The 21,794-nt window shown below is 42.3% G+C and overlaps 1 protein-coding gene across 18 annotated transcripts in view; it reads right to left on the bottom strand.

Moving 5' to 3' along the window:
• AHNAK2 (AHNAK nucleoprotein 2) overlaps positions 1-21,794 on the bottom strand; it is a 109,861-nt gene that overhangs the window by 23,495 nt on the left and 64,572 nt on the right. For all 18 annotated transcript variants that reach the window (XM_083729557.1, XM_083729565.1, XM_083729560.1 and 15 more), the window contains exons 2-6: positions 11,617-11,684; positions 8,797-8,892; positions 7,903-7,965; positions 6,453-6,594; positions 4,763-4,944 (exon numbers count right to left, since the gene is read on the bottom strand). In XM_083729557.1, the coding sequence (XP_083585683.1) occupies positions 4,763-4,944; positions 6,453-6,594; positions 7,903-7,965; positions 8,797-8,892; positions 11,617-11,684 (551 nt within the window). The remainder of the gene's footprint in view (positions 1-4,762; positions 4,945-6,452; positions 6,595-7,902; positions 7,966-8,796; positions 8,893-11,616; positions 11,685-21,794) is intronic.

Genomic DNA, 21,794 nt, shown 5'->3' on the forward strand with positions numbered 1-21,794 from the left:
CCATAAAAGCCTCATGCTTCTGGGAATGTAAAAAGGTAAAGGGACCCCTGACCATTAGGTCCCTCTAGCAATTCAAGGTGACAAACACTTGCTGAAAAATATCATGTAGATAATACAGCTTAGTCAATTTTGCAGTCTTTTCCCATTCCCCAGTGATGTACCCCTCCTAAAACCTAGATGCAATGTTCCTAGCCGCTACGACAGTGTGAAGCTGTTAATAAGAAAAGGTGTATGTAAAAATGTTACATGGGGGGGGGGGGGGGGAATACGAGGCATTACACTTACACTGTAAAACAAGAAAACCCTTAATAAAATATTTTTTTAAAAAAGAATTAGTAAAGGATGAACTTAAATTTGTGTCTTTCTTTTTGGTATGCAAGGAGTGTTAATTTTGGATTTTTTTGTTGATGGTTATATACTAGTTGATCTGTTTTTCTGTTTTGTTATGGGTTTGTTTAAAAAACAACAACCAATAAAGCATTTTTTTAAAAAAAATATTAGAACTTTGCATTGTGGGCTAGAATAAGATTCTACCCTATGGGCTTTCCTTTAAAAAAATAAATAAGAGAAGGTGTACTCCCTTGTGAAAAATAATTGAAACAAAGCATGTTTTCTATCTTACTCGTAATCCTGTACTCAAAACAAACACGGAAAATGAATTGGTCATAATGGTGTCGGAAGCCTGCAGCCAATAGAAGGAATAATGTGCTCGCCACAATATACTGAGGTTCTACGAAAGAGAGTTATTGCAGAGCTGGGAAAAAACGTATCCTGATGGTACTGGGATATTGCAGCAGGACTTAGCCCCGTCACACATTGAAAGTGATGAAGAAAATCATGACAGAGCAACAAATACAGGTACTTTATTGGCCAGGGAATTCCCCGGACGTAAATCCCATTGAGAACTTGTGGGCTATATGCAAAAGTCGCCTCCGTGCTGTAGACTGTACAACTATGGAGAAGCTCATTCAGGTGCTGATTCTAGTGTGGTCCAGGGATCCAAAAATCAACAGTGACTGTTCGAAACTAGTAGACTCCATGCCAAACTGTGTTCAAATGCTTCTTAAAAATAGTGGAGGTCATATCTGTTACTAATGTGCGTTTTGTACAATAAACTAAATTGTTTGTTTCAATTAATTTGCACAAGGGTGTATAATAAGCCTGCCCTGTGTAAGAGGACCTTAGCCTTGCATCCTCGCATCTCACAACTGGAGTGTGCATTGTGTTCCGTAGGTCACCACAACCTATATTTATAGGAGACCTGCTCTGCTCCAGAGGAAGAACTGGGGGGGGGGGGGAGAGAGACTTTCTGCAGACAATGGCTTTTCCACCTGCCTTGTCGCAACCTCCATCCCCAAGAGCCTTTCCCAGACAATGACTGTGAGAACAGCAAAAGCCAAACTTTGACCTGACAGAGCCCCCTGATCTACTTGATTTATTCTGCTAGCCTGGAAAAATAAAGGACAATGATGATTAATTTTGTCTATGGAGGTGCCGAACAGGGCTGTCCTGGACTAAACCCACACAGAGAGAGAAACCAGCTTTCAGTCGGCTTATGAGAATCATCAGAGATCGCAAAAAAAGGAATACGATAACAACAAGATGATGAAAATATACAAAGAACTATCTGGTTTGAACTGGATAGAACTGATTAATGAATGCAGTAAAATAAGTGAAGTCTGGAAATAGCCGGAATTTTGGACTCGTGCGGAGCTTGATATATGGGTACTCCCAAAAAAATTAAAAATTTGGCTGTATAATTTGGAACCAATGTGATTTGAATAATATGATGTGATTGGCCTGTCAATAAAAATTATTTAAAAAAAAGAGAGAGAACAGCAAAAGCAGCTGGGCAGAGAGTAGTTCAGGGATAGTTTTTAAAAACTGAGTTGTGTGTCCTTGTTTCTCAGTTTGACCCTTTTACATGGTTTTGTGCGTTTGCTGTTATTTTATGCATTGCGATTTGCTGTTGCTTTTTTGATTATAGATTAGTAATTCTTTATTGGAATTGATAAGTGTAAACCGTTAAATTATTATTTGCTGATGTTTAATTTTACAGTTTACTATGGGATTATTGAATAGTGCTTTATCTGATATAAATTTCTTATTTTAAAATTATTGTGACTTTTTTATGTACTATAGGATCTGATTGTTACTATTAATGTTTGATGTTTTATTATTATTTATTCGTGTGTTGGAAGCCACCCAGAGTGCCTGAGGCAACGTGGGGTGGGGTATAAATAAAAATATTACTATTATATATTATTATATATATAGGCCATCTGCATATTCCTGCATTGCAGGGGGTTGGACTAGATAACCCTGGGGGTCCCTTCCAGCTCTACAATTCTATGTTTCTAAGACAATCATATTAGGATGTCTGCTCGGCACAATGTCAGAAATACGCCCTTAGTGTGGCAGCATGGAACTTCCTCTAGTTATCAGATAGGTCTGGTTTTTATTGTCTTTTTTTGTGCCAGTGAAGGCTTTTCTCTTTCCGCAAGCCTTCTAAGTGGAGGTTTTCATTCCAATTGGTATCTGAATTTATTTGGAATCGCTTTCTATGTGCAGTTGTTTAAATTGCTTTTATATAAGCAATTGTTTCAACTGTCTTTACGTAACCAGCTGTTTCGTTTGTGGTTTTTATTGTATCGTGAAATTGCTTTGAGATGCTTCATAGGAAGTGATTAATTTGGGGGGGGGGATTCTTCTGCTCCAAAAAGTGTCCTTAGGCACCATACTAATATGCCAGTAGTCTTCATCTTGTCAAGTGCTGTGATTCACCTGAAACGTAGAAGCTGCAGACAGGAGGCCTGCTTCTCAGAACCCATTAACCTGGGGATTGGGCCTAGCATTACAGCAGCCGACCACACGAAAACAGAACAGGAGGAGGCACTTTCTCCTCAGAAAACAAAATGCTGTCAGCAGCACTGCTGAGACCAGGGCTCCACTCCACTTTGGGGCAAAAGGCTAAGAAGTTGGATAATGCGAGTTGGTGTGGCTGAAATGCCTTTACTCGCATGCCACAGCAAAAGGTTGATGCTAGACTGGGGACTCAGCTATACAGCTGCAAATAAAACATTTTAAGTGCACTATACAAATGTGACGCTAGATGGAGACAGTGAGCTATGGCAAATTCAGTGTATTTTTCAAAACTTTTTTTTTAAAACAACAACAAACATTTTCACAGCATTTTTAAAATACGTGTGCAGATTCCACCTGGCTTTCGGCATCATTCTTGCCCTCCGGTTACAATATTCCTCTGCAATTTCATCGTAGCAACTATTGCAGAGTCTTCTGCAATTTATTTCCTCTCACTGGTTCCAGAAACGCAGCCACCAACTCTATTTTAACAAATTACATGTGCAGCAAACATTATACAGACTGTATTTTGAAACTTTTTCATATTCTCCCACGCAGTGTACTACCCTTGCCGTTGTGGCGGCATGGGGTTGCCATTCTGTGATTGGACTTGCGTTACTTGTTGAACAGTTCATTTATCCAGCCTGTATAATGCTTACGTTGTTAAGATAGAGTTGTACATTTATCCACTCCATGTTTACAGTATCTCCAGGCTTTGTCTTGCACATGGCACCTTAGTATGTTTGTTGTTTGAATGGTTACAAGCCTATCTCTAGTCTAGCTATTATTCTAGCAAATTTGGTTTTATACTTATAAGCCAATTTCTGGTGTTGTTGTTTTCTTCTATTATTATTATTACTGTCACCACATTTGATACTTTGGATAAAAATGTAACCAGCTATACAAAGAGCCATGTTCCTCATCAAAGTATGTCTATGGCCGCCCCCACTTTTACCTCAGGCCCTGCTGGCCTGTGTCCCTCAGGAAGTTGTTCTTGGGCTTAAAAATACCCCCTTTATGTATCTGTTTTATTTATAAAAGTATTTACATACTACCCTCCCATGAAACATCAGGTCAGTGTACAGCAATATAAACACATTTTTAAAAAGTACTAATCCTCCCCCCAAAAAAACGTTTAAATGACTGGCTGCTCGAGAAACATGTAAACAGCTGCATGGGCCTGTTGGTATTAAAAAGTCTTCAAGACATTAACTAGGCCTTTGGTTCATCTGACACATCCTATGCCCTTTTAAAATGTGGGGTTTTTTGTGTATGGGGGGTATTGGGTTGTTTTTATTTTTACTATGTATTTTGTGGTTTTATATCTTGATTTTATTCTGCGAACTGCCCTGAGGACCACCTCCCCCCAGGTATAGGACGGTATAAAATTATATAAATTATAAGAAGAAGATGCCCGACAACCCAATGTGATACACACACACACACACACACACACACACACGGAGAAAGAGAGATTGCACCCTATTCTGAGAGGCTTTCTGCATTCTTACAGAAACTGAAGAACACACAGAAAAAGGGCTTCAATAATTCAATGCCTCAAAGGCTGCTTCCCCTCAAATTTCACTTCCACTAAAAAAACCCCTGAAGGTTGGATCCAAAGACAGATGAGTGGGTGTTAGTTTGCATGATGGAGGTTTCTTGGCTCACTGTTGAAGCAATGTGTGGTGTAGCAAGGGAGTGGAGAGGCACTGCAGTGGGGTTGAAAAAATTGTGATAATATGACAGGGCTACCTTGGTCTAGCAGAAATGCCTTTCTGTTTGCTCAATATATCGCCGGATCTAGACCACTGTCCTAAAATTACACGAGCGATGGTCAAGTTAATACCTCCCCCAAGATCCATGTCTTGATCTGAAGTGTAATTTTACAGCTGTGCATTACCTGACTCATTTTTTCTTTTTTGGATTGCGTTGCAAAATGCATTGTTTCAAGATCTTCCTTCCTGGCGAGCTTTCTTTTGAGGTTGAACTGTACTTTGTACGGCTCGGAATACTGCAGAATCTTGAGTGCATCTTCATATTTGATATTATCGAAAAAGATCGTGGCACTTAGAAGCTGATCACCTGTGAAAAGAGGCAGCAAAAACTAATTGGGTGTCAAAAGATCGGACTCGTTAATTAGATGCCTTGTTTATGCAAAGACATCTATCAACAACAGCAAACAACCCACCCATGTTGGCCATAGCTGTCAACTTTTCCCTTTTCTTGCAAGGAATCCTATTCAGAATAAGGGAATTTCCCTTAAAAAAAAAGGGAACGTTGACAGCTATGATATGGCCATTTCTAAATCCGTTGAAAAGGAGTCAGTTGTACCATTAAAAAACACATTTCTAGTGTCTTGATTCAACAACTGGCTCATGAAAATATTTACACATATCTCCCAGAATTAAACACTAGTATTGACATCTTGCATAGAATTTCCAGTTATAGTAATTCTGCATGGACACCGGAGCTCTCCTTCCTGCAAGAAATCAGTTCATATGATGGAAATAACAAGCATCCCAAACTTGTGCATGCAGAATTGTGGCTGGGCTGGTTTTCAGAGAGGTCTTCAGATAATCCTGCAGCATGGGCACTTTATGAATGCATTCACAAAACCAGGTTGTAAGTGACCATCTAACAGGTTGTTGTCTCAGGTGTGTGGGGGGGGATCACCCTAGAGCACAAAACTGCTGTATCTGATCATTTGAATTGTTCCTTAGGTTGTGTGAGCATTCACACAAGCAGGATTTTATTTGTACAGTTACTTTTTTACAGATTCTAAGCCCTCCAGCTACAGCTGGCTATCCGTCAAGATAATTTTAGATCATAGCCAGTTGACTAAGACTGCAGTCCTATACCACCTTGCCCGGGAGTAAAGCTTATTGAATTCAATAGGGCTTACTTCTAAGTAGACATTTATAGGATTGCACTGTAAGTAGGTTAGGGACGGAGGTGGCGCTGTGGGTTAAAGCCTCAGCGCCTAGGACTTGCCGATCGAAAGGTCGGCGGTTCGAATCCCTGCGGCGGGGTGCGCTCCCGCTGCTCGGTCCCAGCGCCTGCCAACCTAGCAGTTCGAAAGCACCTCCGGGTGCAAGTAGATAAATAGGGACCGCTTACCAGCGGGAAGGTAAACGGCGTTTCCGTGTGCGGCTCTGGCTCGCCAGAGCAGCGATGTCACGCTGGCCACGTGACCCGGAAGTGTCTCCGGACAGCGCTGGCCCCTGGCCTCTTAAGTGAGATGGGCGCACAACCCCAGAGTCTGTCAAGACTGGCCCGTACGGGCAGGGGTACCTTTACCTTTACCTTTACTGTAAGTAGGTTAGTCCCGGCTCTTCTACTGTTATTTGTTCAGCCATTTGTTTAAAAAAGAGAAAGCCCACTTTCTCCTCCTCTATAGATTGTATAATGTGCTTTTAAAAAAAAGTTTGCATAAATTTGACCAACATTTTAATTAACCTTTTAATAATAATAATAATAATAATAATAATAATAATAATAATAATAATTTATTTATACCCCACCCATCTGGCCAGGTTTCACTTTCGTAGCTAATTTTACTAAAATAAATGTGACATAAGACTTTACTGTACCTTCTCTCAGACTGAATAACTTCGATGCTGGGGACTCTTTGAGAACTTGCTTCACAAATAATCCTTCGGTTCCTCCACCAGCCACACTAAAACCACTTGCACCAGATTCGACTTCCGTTTGTAAGGTAACCTCCATAGATTCCTAGTTGGACCAAAAAGTACATTATCGAAACTCCTTTCATTGAAGACTTCAACCCATTCCTGTCATGACATCAGTAAACATCAGCTGATGGGTGGTTACATCGAAGGCGCAGTTCTGCACATTGTGTAGATTTACAAAAGCTTCTAGAATGTTCTAGCCCCTGAAAGGCTAAAAAGTTTCCTTATCCAGGTTTTAAACCAAAACAGAACTCTAACTGCATCTCAAGTAAGTAGTCTCTCATCCAGAGACAGTAGCATGACTATTACAATGCTTTGAATATTATTAAATTCGGCTCCTTTTGAAAAACGAATGTTCACTTAGGTGTACAATGGGTATATTCAATATCGTTCTTCGCAGCTCCAGCCCACCTGCATATCCTGTTTCGTTTCACAGGTGTGGCTGCTCTACAGCAAATTAATTGAACCCCAAGGTAACTTGGGTAAACAGTTTGATTGATTGTGAAAAATCTACGTGGAGATCTTCCCACACAATTTGGTTTCAACCTGACATTATACTGAATAGTTGAAACCCTTGGCATCCAGAAAACAGCAAACTACACTGACAACAGTGGAACTGCTGGGCTTATTTGCACATACTCAGAGTCAACATAAAGGTTTCTGGATAGAGTGTTTTCGAGTTTCAGATGACTTCCAAGGGGGAAAGTGGCCATGTCTCTTCCCATCCCATTACAAGCAACACCAAAATGAACTATGCAGAAAAGAAAACATTGTAGAATAAAGAATGCAAATATTGTTGCAGAATCCATCATTGTTTGGATGTCCTGGACATAGATATTTAATTATTATTCTTAGCATGGAGTACAACAGAGCCCTGGATATGTATACGTAGAATCTTCAGTGCTATGACAAGTGAGAATCTGTGGGTGGGGACTTTGGTCTATCACAAGCTCCCTTGAAAGACTGGGGAACTATAGGCTGGTTCACACAGGCAGTGAGGCTTGAATACATATTTCAGGCACACACCCACATGCGCCCACACCACGTGTAGACCGAGTTGTGTGAGTGTGTACCTATCTGCGGGGATCTGTACATGCATATTTTCCAAACATACAACTTACACACACCCAAGACTTGCATGGACTGGCCCTCTGTGGCTTCGCAAACTGGAACCAGTTTGGGAAGTATTCTTTGGCAAGTAACAGTTAAAGCTTATATTTGTAAATCTGTGGTTGCATTCCCGTCCAGGGACAGGTATCAATGAGAAGATCATTCAGTTTGAAGAGCTCTGAAACAATGCTCTTCTGTACAGAAGGGTGTACCTGGTGTTTATCAGACACCTTAAGCTCACCTGTGAATCACTCATTTTGATAGAAGAATCCCGTCTTTGTCTGTTCTCTATATCTTGCTGAAGCTGCAAACAGAGGTGTAATTTTTAAGTTAGCTGAAATGGATTTGCACAGATCATGCCAAACTTCTCACACATCTGTCATTCTGTAGTCATTAGCTATTTTTCTGTGGTGGGAGTGGCACTGAAGTTAACAATAGCTGGACAATAGCTGTACACACCCACACACAGGGACCAGGAAAAAAACCTATTTATTCACATTTATATACTGCATTTCATTCAAGGATCATAGGGTGGTTTACAGTATAAGAACACAAAAATATATGGCATAATAGCACAGAAAACACTAAGTTTAGTTTAAAAGGCCCTACATTGTTTAATTAGCCAAAGATTTGGGTGGGTGAAGAAGTACATGGTGCCTAAAGATATACAATGAAGGTGTAATTAAGCAGTATATGAATTGTCAAAAATAAATAGTACATAAAATGCAAATAAACTATAGGGCCATTTTGTCACCAGGCAAATACACTTTTATTTGCTCAGATGTTTCAGCTGGCCATATATGCTTGGTTTCAATGGTTTTATCTAGGGCAGGGCCAAAGTACTCAGCCAAGTATTCGGCCAAGTGAGAGATGGCTTATCTTTATAATCATGGCGATTATAAAGCATCACCACTCTTTCCTTGCAGGGCTTAGCTGCCTTTGGGACAACACTATGTCATTATGTAGTGTCTTGCATGGGGCATTTTTGGGGGAAAGAACAGGTGGTTCTCTCCACGGCCAACTGATGCCAGTTTTGCCTTTAACTTCAAAGGGCTAAGGAAGCCATTGTCTTGATGGTCAGAATTTGACACTAGCGAAACAGTGAAAGACAAAATCCCATTGTGTCACATCTTGCCTTTTTGTTAAAATATTCATCTTCTATGCAATACTCATAAACAGGAGAGGATCCTTGTGGTCTTGGTCGTATGTTTTCACTTGTCACTTCGTCGACCTGTAGGAGTGGAACAACAACAGAATTTAGCATAGAATTGTAGAGTTGGAAAGGAACCCAATGCAGGAATCTCAACTGAAGCATCCATGACAGATAGCCATCCAACCTCTGCTTAAAAACCCCCAACGAAGGGAGGCAGTCTCAAGGGAGCCCCTTCCACCATCGACAGGTACCCCCTGATGAACAAGTTTGAAGAGTTTAAATCAGGGCCAAGGATCTGGTGCATGGTAGGCTTTTGTCTAGCCTGTATCCCTTCCTTCCCAGTCTCGGTTTCTCCTCCAAGCCTCTACCCCCAAGTTACAGATAGGTAGCCGTGTTGGTCTGCCATAGTCAAAACAAAAAAAATTCCTTCCAGTAGCACCTTAAAGACCAACTAAGTCAGTTCTTGGTATGAGCTTTCGTGTGCATGCACACTTCTTCAGATACACTGAAGCAGAAGTTTCCAGACCCTTCTATATAGTGAGAAGGTGGGGAGGGGTATTACTCAGAAGGGTGGTGGGAATGGGTGGTTGGCAGATAGCTGTGATGAGCCTGTTGACACGGACACTGGCACCAGAGCCTGCAATAAACCCAGATGCCAACGTTGCTGCCACATACACCCGGACAACACCATTACTGGCCCCAACAACATCACACATACCATCTCGGGACTATTTAATTGCTCATCATCTAACATTGTGTATGCCATCAAATGCCAACAGTGTCCTTCAGCTCTCTATATTGGACAAACAGGCCAGACCTTATGCCAAAGAATAAACGGACATAAATCGGACATCAGGAATCACAAGACAGAGAAACCAGTAGGGGAACACTTCAATCTCCCAGGACATTCTATACAAGATCTCAAAGTAGCTGTTTTACTACAAAGGAATTTCAGAAATAGACTGGAAAGAGAAGCTGCTGAATTACAACTTATCACCAAACTTAAAACCATGGAGAAACCTGGCCTGAACAAAGACCTCGGATTCTTATCTCATTATACATGACAAAGCCATTTTTCACCTTTTCACCCCTTGCTTCTCCCTGTAAGACCTATTGCAGTCATTAAGAGTCATCAACAGTAATACCCCTCCCCACCTTCTCACTATATAGAAGGGTCTGGAAACTTCTGTTTCAGTGTATCTGAAGAAGTGTGCATGCACACGAAAGCTCATACCAAGAACTGACTTAGTTGGTCTTTAAGGTGCTACTGGAAGGAATTTTTTTTGTTTCTACCCCAAGGTCACTCTATTGCTCCTCTGACAGCCCACTGTGTTTTTGCAATGGGTGCTGAGGAAGTCGAGCCTCTTTCTTGGTGCCCAGCACAGAAGCCAGACATTTCCAGAGAAGAGGTGGCAAAAAGAGAGCTTAAGGTATCCCTACTCACTTTTGGCTGCAGCTCTTCCCACCCCCACCCTTAGCTCTCTCCCTCCCCCACATCCCCCCCCCCACTTTTCCTGGTGGAATGTGGCCACTGGCTTAAAAAATGTTCCCCATCCCTAATTTAAGCAGAGGAAGCAGCAGAGGAAGGGAATCCTTTGGAATCATTGCATCACCTTCCCCCCAGCGAAATGTGACAAAACTAAAAAAAGAGTTAGATGTGTATCTGTAAAGGAGTGGCAGTAAAACCAGGATCAAACGTGGTATGCCTGTGAATGACATTTCCTGGGGGCAAACAGTGGGAGAGGCCATATGCCTTCATACCAGGGCTTTGAGTTTTTAAGAGTCATTTGCTCGGCCACTGACATAACGGTGGATTCTTCAGCTGATCCAGCAGGACTCTTCGGACATACCCATACCCTACCTTCTTTTTTTCCACAGCCAAAATGTTTAAATCAACTATGCAAACCAATATTTATTACATATAGCTGGGGCTGCTGCCTCTGTTCGCCAACCCCACCTACTCAACAATCCCTTTGCCAACCCCACATTTATCTCACATCACTCCTCCTTTACAAGTAACAAAAAACCCTTTATTTTACACCTCATCCAACCCTTTGTCTATTCCTTCCCTTTTAAGCAGGTGTGCTGTATGATGCAGCACAGGTAAGATCCCATCAGCCATCTTCATTTACCCAGAGGCAAATATGTGCCATGGGCTTTAGCCCCGAGTATTTTTAAGTACAAAAAGGGACGCGAGTGGCGCTGTGGGTTAAACCACAGAGGCTAGGACTTGCCGAACAGAAGGTCGGCAGTTCGAATCCCCGTGACGGGGTGAGCTTCCGTTGCTCGGTCCCAGCTCCTGCCCACCTAGCAGTTCAAAAGCACATCAAAGTGCAAGTAGATAAATAGGTACCACTCCGGCAGGAAGTTAAGCAGCATTTCCGTGCGCTGCTCTGGTTCACCAGAAGCTGCTTAGTCATGCTGGCCGCATGACCCGGAAGCTGTACGCCGGCTCCCTCGGCCAGTAAAACAAGATGAGCGCCGCAACCCCAGAGTCAGCCATGACTGGACCTAATGGTCAGGGGTCCCTTTACCTTTACTATTTTTAAGTACCAGGCAGTCATCTCCCAATTTTTAGGTTTCTGCTCTGGGTTACATTTAATATGGACTGGAGACTTTCAAATAAAATTGCATTTTCTCTTCCAGTTCTGGGCGTAAAAGGGAGTCAGTATGGTTTGTGAATTAAACTCAGGCTTTAGTTTGACTTCTTGATCTTCTTAGCTCCTGTCGTAAAGGAAAAGATGCTAAGCAATCTCTGAATTAAAACCAGTGGTGGCTGCAAAACTGTTGGGTGTTACTCACAGAGTCATCTTCTGCATCAGCCTCGCCGTCAGCCTCAGTGTCTTCTGGTCTGAGTTGTCTCCCCGAAGCTGGAATGATCAAACAAGCCATCAAACAATTGCCCCACCCACAGCAGTGAAAAACAAAGGTTATTAACCTCATGATAGATATGGGATTGAAATATGCCCCAAACCCAAAGCAATATGGTCCTGATCCACCTGCGGGCACCATGGGCAACTACTCAAGCATAATACCAGATGGCCCTCATACACTCGTTGAATGCATCATGTGAACACCCCCATCTTTCTGAACGGTGCCTGCTTTTTTAAATCATAATCATAATCTTTTATTTATATCCTGCCCTCCCGGCCAAAGTCAGGCTCAGGGCGACTAACATCAGATATATAACATTGGTATAAAATCAAACAATAACTAAATTACCTCCTAAAAACAGGTCAAAATCAAATTAAAGTCTAATTAGATGGCTTTCCGCAGGGTTAGGGTTGGGAACAGTAAGCGCTCAATTAAATTTAAAATTAAATGAACAATTTAAAAAAATGAAGTTGAGAAATGTTGACTTTTCAGGTAGTTAACCCGTTCACACCCGGCCAGACATAAACCCAAGACTGGACACTTCTGTTCTCCTGGGCAGCGTCAAGTGAGAACAGAGGAGAAAAATGACAGACCATCCCATCTGGAAGAGCTCACTTTAAATCCAGTTCCAGGGATTTACATCTCAAAGCAGAGTCATTCAGGTCAACAGATAAGGATTTCTCTGAAGTGCAATGCCTGGGAGAATTTAGAGGGTTATGTCAATTTGTTTTTTTGTTTTGTTTTTCCCCCTTTTGTTTCTTTTAAAAAGAATTTATAAAAAGCTTAATTAAAAAAACACTAACTGTTGTACATAAAATAATATAACATATATTTTATGCCCGGACGCTGAGGTCCTGCGCTGAGGGCCTTCTGGCAGTTCCCTCATTGCGAGAAGCAAAACTACAGGGAACCAGGCAGAGGGCCTTCTTGGTAGTGGCACCCGCCCTGTGGAACGCCCTCCCATCAGATGTCAAAGAGAAAAACAACTGCCAGACTTTTAAAAGACATCTGAAGGCAGCCCTGTTTAGGGAAGTTTTTGATGTATAACATATTAGTGTATTTTTGGTCTTTGTGGCTGGGGAAGCCCAGCGAGATGGGCGGGGTACAAATAAATTATTATTATTATTATTATTATTATTATTATTATTATTATTATTATTATTATTTAGATGCCCTTTTTGTGTTGAGATTTGTAGAGACAACACTGATCCTTTGCTGAAGAGGCTCGCCAACCTTTCAGAAAAGTCTAAACTTAATTCTCTCCTCTTAGGCAAAGATCATAAGACGATCTGGCTGGTAGCCAGATTCTGCGCCCAAATTTGTAGGCACAGACCATCATCTAGAATAAAATAGCTTACTAGGAAAATGCTGACGTTGCCCTTTGGGACGCCTCAGGGTCAATTTTTTACAGTAGCCCAAATCTCAGTTGTACAGGTGTATGTATATATCTCAATTTTAACTCATGAGCTATTGCTGCAATCTGCTCCAATTGTATATTTTATCTTTATGAACACTGTTTTTATTATGTTATGTGAGCTGGTCTTTGATGGTAATAAATTATCTACCTACATGAAATGATATAAAACAATTACCAATGACATACAAATAAATTTAGCAAAATAAAAACAAATCTGTGTAACTAGTTTATATGTGCTCCTGATAGGTTGGCTGAAACAAATGACTTCTTGCTGAAAAACAGTCAACGCAAGGAACGAAGGCACATACAGCTTCCTGTATTGTATCAATGGTTTAGGTTGGTGCATTCTGGAAGACTCAAGGTATATACTTGTTGGAAAGTGAGAAAACAAATGGAAGGGACTGCCCATTCGGGGTTGACTTGCTCTCTGAGAACCACTGACTGAAGCAAGCCTGCACACCTTGGGGAATGCAGCTCTCCAGCGTGAACATGTTGAACTTATTTCCTGTTTCCCTGGGATTGCAAAATCAGGAGATTTGACACGGGTGGCGCTGTGGGTTAAATCACAGAGCCTAGGGCCTGCCAATCAGAAGGTCGGCGGTTTGAATCCCCACAACGGGGTGAGCTCCCGTTGCTCTGTCCCTGCTCCTGCCAACCTAGCAGTTTGAAAGCACGTCAAAGTGCAAGTAGATAAATAGGTACCGCTCCTGCGGGAAGGTAAACAGCGTTCCTGTGTGCTGCTCTGGTTTGCCAGAAGCGGCTTAGTCATGCTGGCCACATGACCCGGAAGCTGTACGCCGGCTTCCTCGGCCAATAAAGCGAGATGAGAGCCGCAACCCCAGAGTCGGCCACGAGTGGACCTAATGGTCAGGGGTCCCTTTACCTTTATGACAGGGATGGGGAAGGTTAGGTCCACATGTCTCTCTATCTGTTCCTAGCCACAGCCCTGCTTTGAACCCCCCTTGAGTAATTTAGTCGTACTACTATAGGACCTTGATCTCTGATTATGCTTTTTACTTGCCGGGATGAAGGGCAGAGAGGCATGTGAGTGAAGAAGAAACTAGCCTGCTGCCCAAAGGTGAAACTCACATTTGTTGCTCAGCCCACTTTTCCCTCTGGCCCCTTCCACCAGCAGCATGTGGCCCCTGGGATGTTGCCCAGAACGGTTCCCTGTCTGCACCGTAGCTCAAGATACAAGGCTGGTGTGCTCTGGCTGGATCACAAATGGCACGGATTTGAGCTACTGATGAAACATCGCATGGGCTATCTACTCAGGGCCCAGCCATACTGTTGTTTAACGTGGGCAGTAAGCTTCCTGACCTCTGGATTTTTTCATCTTAGAGATACTATGAAAAGGACAGGGTATGAGAAAATATGGATTGAGAAAGGGGCAAATGTGGGAAGGCAGTGATTTGGAGGAGAAAGTAATATGGTCAACAGAGAGCTGGGAATCTTACAATCCACATGAAATGAACGGTATGGATGAATCTGTGGCATTTTCTTCCTGGTGAGTGGCTTTGCAGGGTTTATACGGGACTGAATATGAATTGTTTTTCTCTATCAACTGTGCTGTTCTGTGACTAAGCAGCCTCACACCACAAGGGGCTCAAAAACAGGCTTCCGGAAATCAGAACGAACGAACGAACGAACGAACCACACATTGAGCAAATCTCGTTTCTTTTCCTATATACAGAATTACATGTAAAAACTCTCACTCTGGTTAGTCACTTTTCAATGCAGCCAACATTTCCAGAGTTTTCACTCCTTACATAAGTCTCTGACAATTGATGCTTTGTGTCAACCTCCTTCTGAGAGGCATTGATGGAATTTGTGGCTGTAACTATTTCCAGTAGCCACTGGACTGCTTTCAAAACAAGGGAATAGTTTTGAAAGAAGTCTGTAGGCGTTAAGACAGATCAGAAGAACATTTAAATATCATAAGACTATCACACACGCACACCCACCCATCCACACACACACACACACACACACACACACACACACAGAGAGAGAGAGAGAGAGAAGACAAAAGAGGACATGTGTATATGCAGTATTTAAATGTTATCTCTTATTTAGATTGGGGTTGGGCAACCTGTAGCCCTCCAGATTTTTTATTTTGGACTACAAATCCTATAATCTCTGACCATTTACAATGTTTTCTGGGGCTGATGGGAACTGGAGTCCAACAACATCTGCAGGGCCACTTTGCAGAACTGAATGACGAGCGAGAAGTATGAATGTATATAATTGCTTTCTTTTCCCCAAGTGCATCATCTGGGATGAGCAATCTTTGGCTCTCTGTCTGCTAAATGTGCTGTCTCTGTGGTACGAAGAACACAAAAATAGTTTTCTCACTTGATGTCATCAACATCAATTTATTTCAGTATCTTCTGCTTTCCCCAGAGTTCAGGGTCTTCAGCTCCAATTACAAATGGAAGTAGCAACCTAATGCTATATTAAAATAGCACAAAATGCAACATTTTCATGAGCTCTTAGATCTTCAGTTACCAAAGCAAACCACAATGGACTTGCTTTCTGAAACTACAGTGTTCAAGAGACACCATTTAGAACATGTGATTCAGCTTATGCTAAACCATAATAAAAGCATATTATAGTCTGGCAGCGACTTCAATGACCGCCTCTCCCCATCAGTCATAACCTCGGACCCTTCTGTGTCCTTCCTCCATGACAGGTACAGATGGTGACAATATAAGAACGAGTCTTTTTTTTTGCAGCTCCCCATTTGTGGCATGCTCTCCCAAGGAGGCTTGTCTGGCGCCTTCATGATACATCTTTAGGAGCCAGACAAAAACATTCCCCTTCAACCAGACCTTTGGCTGATTAACAGACTATGTCCTTTAAAATGTGTTCATGGGACTTCCGGGTTGGCGCCATTGTCGAATGGCGGAGTTCCTCCGACTGGAGGAATGGGCTCCGTGAAATTTGGGTCTTCCCACCACGGCGAAGGTGGGGACCCGCTAGAAACCCCAGGCGGAGGAGCCTGGGGACGTGGGGTTCGGCGGAGCACCGAGAGCGCCTCCCCTACTCGCCGGGAAACCCTTTTTTGGGGGTCCGGAGTGAAGTGGGGTGAGCAGCGTGGTGCAATCGAACCGACTGCTACTTTCACAGGGGGAAGCCACATAGCCATCGACGGAGAGCGCTGACTTTTTCTTGATGACATTTGGACTCTAAACAAGTACCCGTGAGTAAAAATGGAGGATTGGATTAAGAGAAAAAAATCTTTTGAATTAGATATGAAGCGGGAAGGTATAAAAAGGAAGTCTGCCTCCCGTTTTTGTAAACAGACTGAAGCAAAGATCGTACAAACTAATTAGCCTTGAACTTGATTCAAAGATTGAAATTTCCGGCACTTATGACCATTAAAACCCCCTTGTCGGCAGGAGGAAAGGGGGTAAAAGAATTTTGACTATATAATCCTGCAGATAGAAAGTAAAGGAATAAATTTCCATTGCCCCTAACCTGGGGACGGGACATCAGGACAGATTTTTTGAAGGAAACGGACTTGGACAGATAGAAATAAAAGAGAAACAAATAGACTTTAATGTCACTTTCTGCCTGTGCTTGCTGCAAGGAAACAAAGTATTGGAAAATTGAAAGTAAACTCTCCTTTGTTTGATACATTTTAAAGATGGAGGATAACAGAAGTTTTGCCCTCTAGAGGGAGTTTGTTAGTTTCTTTGTTGCAGCTCACAAAGAGACATAACAGCCGTGGAAATCAGCGTGAGACCAGATATTTGACCTTGACTAAAAATGAGCAGGAAGGAAGTTTTTCTTGCTGCCCTTCTTAAAGTGGATGCTATGCTGCAGAAGCTGCAGGAAGGTATGAACTTGGTAGATGAGAAACTGGATGCCATGGCTGCTGTAGCTAGAAAGTATGGATTGACAGGAGAAGAAGAGAGTGAAACCTTACAACAATTGACCCAGGAAACTGACTTAAAGCAAACTCAAGGGCAGTGGGAGATGGAAGAGACTGCTATTATACCTCAAAAGTCGCAAAATGAGAGATCTAACGCCGTTGAATCCAAAGGGTGTCTGCAAACCTCTGGAGTTAAGGAGACTCTTAGCTCTAGTGGGACTGTGAAACAAGAGAACAAGTACTTTTGGAGCAACTACTGTTTGGATTACAAATTTTACAATGGGGAGTGGAACTGGGGGGAATGGAATAACCTGATAAATGAAAATGGAGACTATGACTGTGTGGAACTCCCCAGGGATCCACTCCCCAAGGAGAAGGGGAAGAAAGTACGAAAGACTTCAACAAGGGATAAGAAAGTGTTGTATCATAACCAGGAGCAAGAAAATCTGCAGAGGTGGCATGGAAGTGACTTGAGTGCCTCAGACATTAGAACACCGGAGTGAAAATTAAGATTAAAGGGAAGAAAGGACGGACGTAACCCGAAACCAGGAAGAAAGGGACGATGGACAAAACTAAAATTGAACTTTCTTTTATATATTTGGCTATTTCTGAGTAACATTTGTGAAATAATAGATTGTGGCGGAAAGGAAATAATTGGCTTTAGTAGAAAGATTTGAAGATAATAAGTATAAATATAATTTAAAGTCTAAATTTAAAGGTATATGGTTTTGAAAGTAAAGATAAAGTTAAAGGTAATATTGATAAATTTGAAATAGATTGTTAAGATAAACTATTCTTTTTTTTTTGATAAATATGGGAAGAATTTGCTGAAACAATGATTAAATTGGAATACAAAAAAGGGAGGTATGAGGAAGTCTAAGACACAAAATAATGAAATGAAGTTATTTTTAATCTTGTTTATTTTTTATTTTTTATTTTGTCTGTTTTTGTTGATTTGTTTTAAATGTTTTTGTATTTTGAAAATCTGAATAAATATTATTCTAAAAAAAAAATAATGTGTTCATGGAAGGGATAGTATAATGGGTTTGTTTTGCTCTTGTTTTTATTATGTCCTTTGTGTTTTTATTTTGTATTTTTTTTATGCTGTGAACCTCCTTGAGATCTTTGGAAGAAGAGCGGTATACAAATTTAATATAAATACATAAATACTATTTAAATGGGGGGAAATTGATGTTCTGTGTTATAAGTGAGAGGTCTATGGCCCTTTAGATGTTCTGGACTCAAAATTTCATCAGCCCTGGCCAGTATAGCTAATGGTCAAGGATGGTTGGAACTGCAGTACGGAAACATCTCCTGGGTCACAGGTCACTTCCACTCCCCATTTGTGGAACGGGGGGGGGGGGGGGACAGCACCGGTTTGTTTCTCCTTCCTCTCCCATTGGCAGGTATATGGCAACTTCTAATTGTGTTAAATCGAGGTGGGGCCACAATTGGTCTCCCAATCTCAAGGATGTTTAGACATGTGCGTGGAACCTGGATGAAACATCTAAGGCTGCAATCTTATGCTTGCCTTCCTACCTACCTACCTGGGGGAAAGTTCCAATAAACTCAACAGGGCTTACTTGTGAGTGGATAGCTCTAGGATTGTGCCATAAGCAATTTCATGGGTACCCAAAAGAGCTTTGGCAGGACACGTAAAGTTTCACAGAGGGGCTTCTGTGCATCCCTTAGCTGTTGCCTGATTTCATCAAAAGTGAAAATCAGCTTGACTTTGGAGGCTGTCACCATACAGCAGGTGTGGGGAACATCTGGCTTTCCAGATGTTACTGAGATGAGACTCCCATCATTGCCAACCATTGAGGGGATAGTCCAGAAACATCTGGAGGGCCAAGGTTCCCCCCCATCCTGTATAGATCACATTTTGCTATACAATGGTACCTCAGGTTAAGTACTTAATTAGTTCCGGAGGTCCGTTCTTAACCTGAAGCTGTTCTTAACCTGAAGCACCACTTTAGCTAATGGGGCCTCCTGCTGCCACCGCGCCGCCGGAGCACGATTTCTGTTTTCATCCTGAAGCAAAGTTCTTAACCCGAAGCTCTATTTCTTGGTTAGCAGAGTCTGTAACCTGAAGCGTATGTAACCTGAAGCGTATGTAACCCGAGGTACCACTGTATAGGTATCCCAAGGAACAGGGGTGTGGAACCTCAATCCCAGAACCAAATGTGATCTTCCATGATCTCTATCTGGCCATTGGGACTCTCACACAACCACACCTATTTCCAGGCCACATCTCTTCACTGGCCCCAATCCATGTCCTCTCAAACATTTTACTAGAATTTGTCTTTGAGCAATGATAATGCTTCAGCTGAGGATGGAGAAGTGTGTATGTGAGTAGAGACCTCTGAATTTTGTGTGGCTGAATCACAGCCTATTGTACAAGGGATACAGTCACATCCATTGTTCCAAGAACTTTTGCCTCTGGCCCCACAAAAAGAGGGGAATGTGGACCCCAGGCTGAAAAAATACTCCCTACTCCTGTTCTAGAAGCTTTGCAACAGTTGCTGGTAATTTGTTATTCAGAATTTGCTTTGCCTCTTTCCATCCTGTCACATTCCCAATGTATTAGTTGCACACTTGTGCCCATTGTTAATGGGGAAATGTCAAACAATTACTTATGACTGGATTTGTCCCATGAGGGAACTGATATCACACTTGGTCAGATGAAATCCTCACTAAAAAAAGTGCTTTTTAAATGACTCATGGGTGGTCTGTTGAATGATCATTTCTATGCCAATGTATTCCATCTCTGAAGGCCAAACAAGAGTTTGCTGACTAACAAATATGCCAATTAGATGTGGTTGATCATTTTATTCCCTATCCTTTAGCATGGGTGTGGGTGGAGCCTTATTGTTTCGGGACGAACCCCGTGGACCATATTTAACAACCTGCCTATCACATGACATCATTATGTCATCACAGGATTGAAAAGTGGACAGGGATGTGCACACCTGCCAAATGTGCAGTTTAAAGCCTTTTGCAAAAGTGCTGTTTGAAGCATCTGCCCCCTTCTCCTTTACATGAAAGATGTGTGTGGCTGTTTCAAAGAGCACTTTTGAGAAGCGCTTTAAGACAGCCCTCGTGCTTCTGTTTCAGCTAGAGTCTAGTACAGGGGTGGAGGTGGGGCCTTTTCCTGCCCGACTGAAGTATCTCCTTGGGTGCAACCTTCAGGGGTGCCCACATGTGAATGGTGGGCATGGCCAAAACACAGTGGGAATTCCCAGAGGTAAAAATGTGTGATGCAACCAATGGGCTACCCTTGTGCAAGAGGCCACATTCCAGTTACACGGAAGCCAGCAGTTTCTAAGTGTACACCCTCTTCATCCAAGCGAGCAAGAGGCACTGTTACAGCTCAAGGACAGCTGGGTAAACACACTCAAAGGTCCCATCTGCCACAGCACATTTAAAGCAGTATCATGCCTCTTTAACCATTCAGGCCCTCCCCCAAAGAATCCTGGGAATTGTAGTCTCTGAGCGTTGTTAGGAGACCCCCTATACCCTTCACAAAGCTACAATTCTCAGAGTTCCCTGAGAAGGAGTATGGATTGTTAAAGCACTCTGAAAATTATAGCTCTGTGCATTTTTGCACATTCAACTATATTTTGGCACCTTAAAGATGCAACCAACTTTATTATGGCACAATATTTTCATGGAACAGTGTTTATAAAAGCTTACGGCTTTGGTCTCCCTCCCACGTCCATTCCTCCCTGTCCTAAGAGGTGCCTTTTATTTTAGACCAGACCAACAATTTGTTATTGGTCACGCTGAAAGGAACCCTGACAAGATCAGAGAAATCAGGCGGCTGGGGGAGTTATATACTTCTGTAAGTTTAGAAGTTGTCACGAGTCTGTTGGTTTTATTGGTGATGTTTCTAGGGAAGAAACATCTAGCCTCTGTGTAAAAATCACCATAAATGGCATGACTGCTTGCAAAAAAACCAAAACGAAAACCCTGACACTTGCTTGGCAATGAGAGCCAGGCATTTAATAAGGAAGCTTGGAGACAAGGTATTTATGGGAATCATGAGTTTAGACAATTGGTAGAATCATCCCTTTAATTTATAGAGAAAAGGAGCTACCAGAGTTCAAATCTGTCCTTGAATAGAAATAAAAGTCCTATTTTGTCTGGAAGACTTTCTCTCTGGTGCTGTGTGTGTGTGTTTTCTGTAGTGACTCACTGCTGACAGAAGCACACTTTGCAAATGCTCATGAGCACATGGGGTTGCAAGCTGACCTGAAAAAAATCACCTTGGCCTAGCCTTGAGACCCGCAGAAATTGAAAGAGGAAGCTTTGTACTGCATGAAGAGGTGCTTCCAGCTGCATCTCTCATGGCCTGCTGATTTAGGTGCTGATGGGTGGCACTGTGGGTTAAACCACAGAGTCTAGGACTTGCCGATATAATGAACTTTTGCATGTTTTATGCATGAATATATACAGTTATATGCACACACTTTACCCTAGTACAGTGGTACCTCGGGTTACATATGCTTCAGGTTACAGACTCCGCTAACCCAGAAATAGTACGCCAGGTTAAGAACTTTGCCTCAGGATGAGAACAGAAATCGCACAGCAGCAGTGCAGCGGCAGCGGGAGGCCCCATTAGCTAACCCGAGAGTGGTACCATGGTTTAAGAACAGCTTAGTTTATGAACAACTTGGATTAAAAACGCTGCAAACCTGGAAGTAGGTGTTTTGGTTTGTGAACTTTGCCTTGGAAGCAGAACGTGTTCTGCTTCCTGTCGAGTGTGTTCCATTTGTAAATTGAGTCCCCCACTGCTATGGGAAAGCACACCTT

This window comes from Podarcis gaigeae (assembly GCF_964106915.1).
Source record: "Podarcis gaigeae genome assembly, chromosome: 1".
NCBI classification, from domain to species: domain Eukaryota; kingdom Metazoa; phylum Chordata; class Lepidosauria; order Squamata; family Lacertidae; genus Podarcis; species Podarcis gaigeae.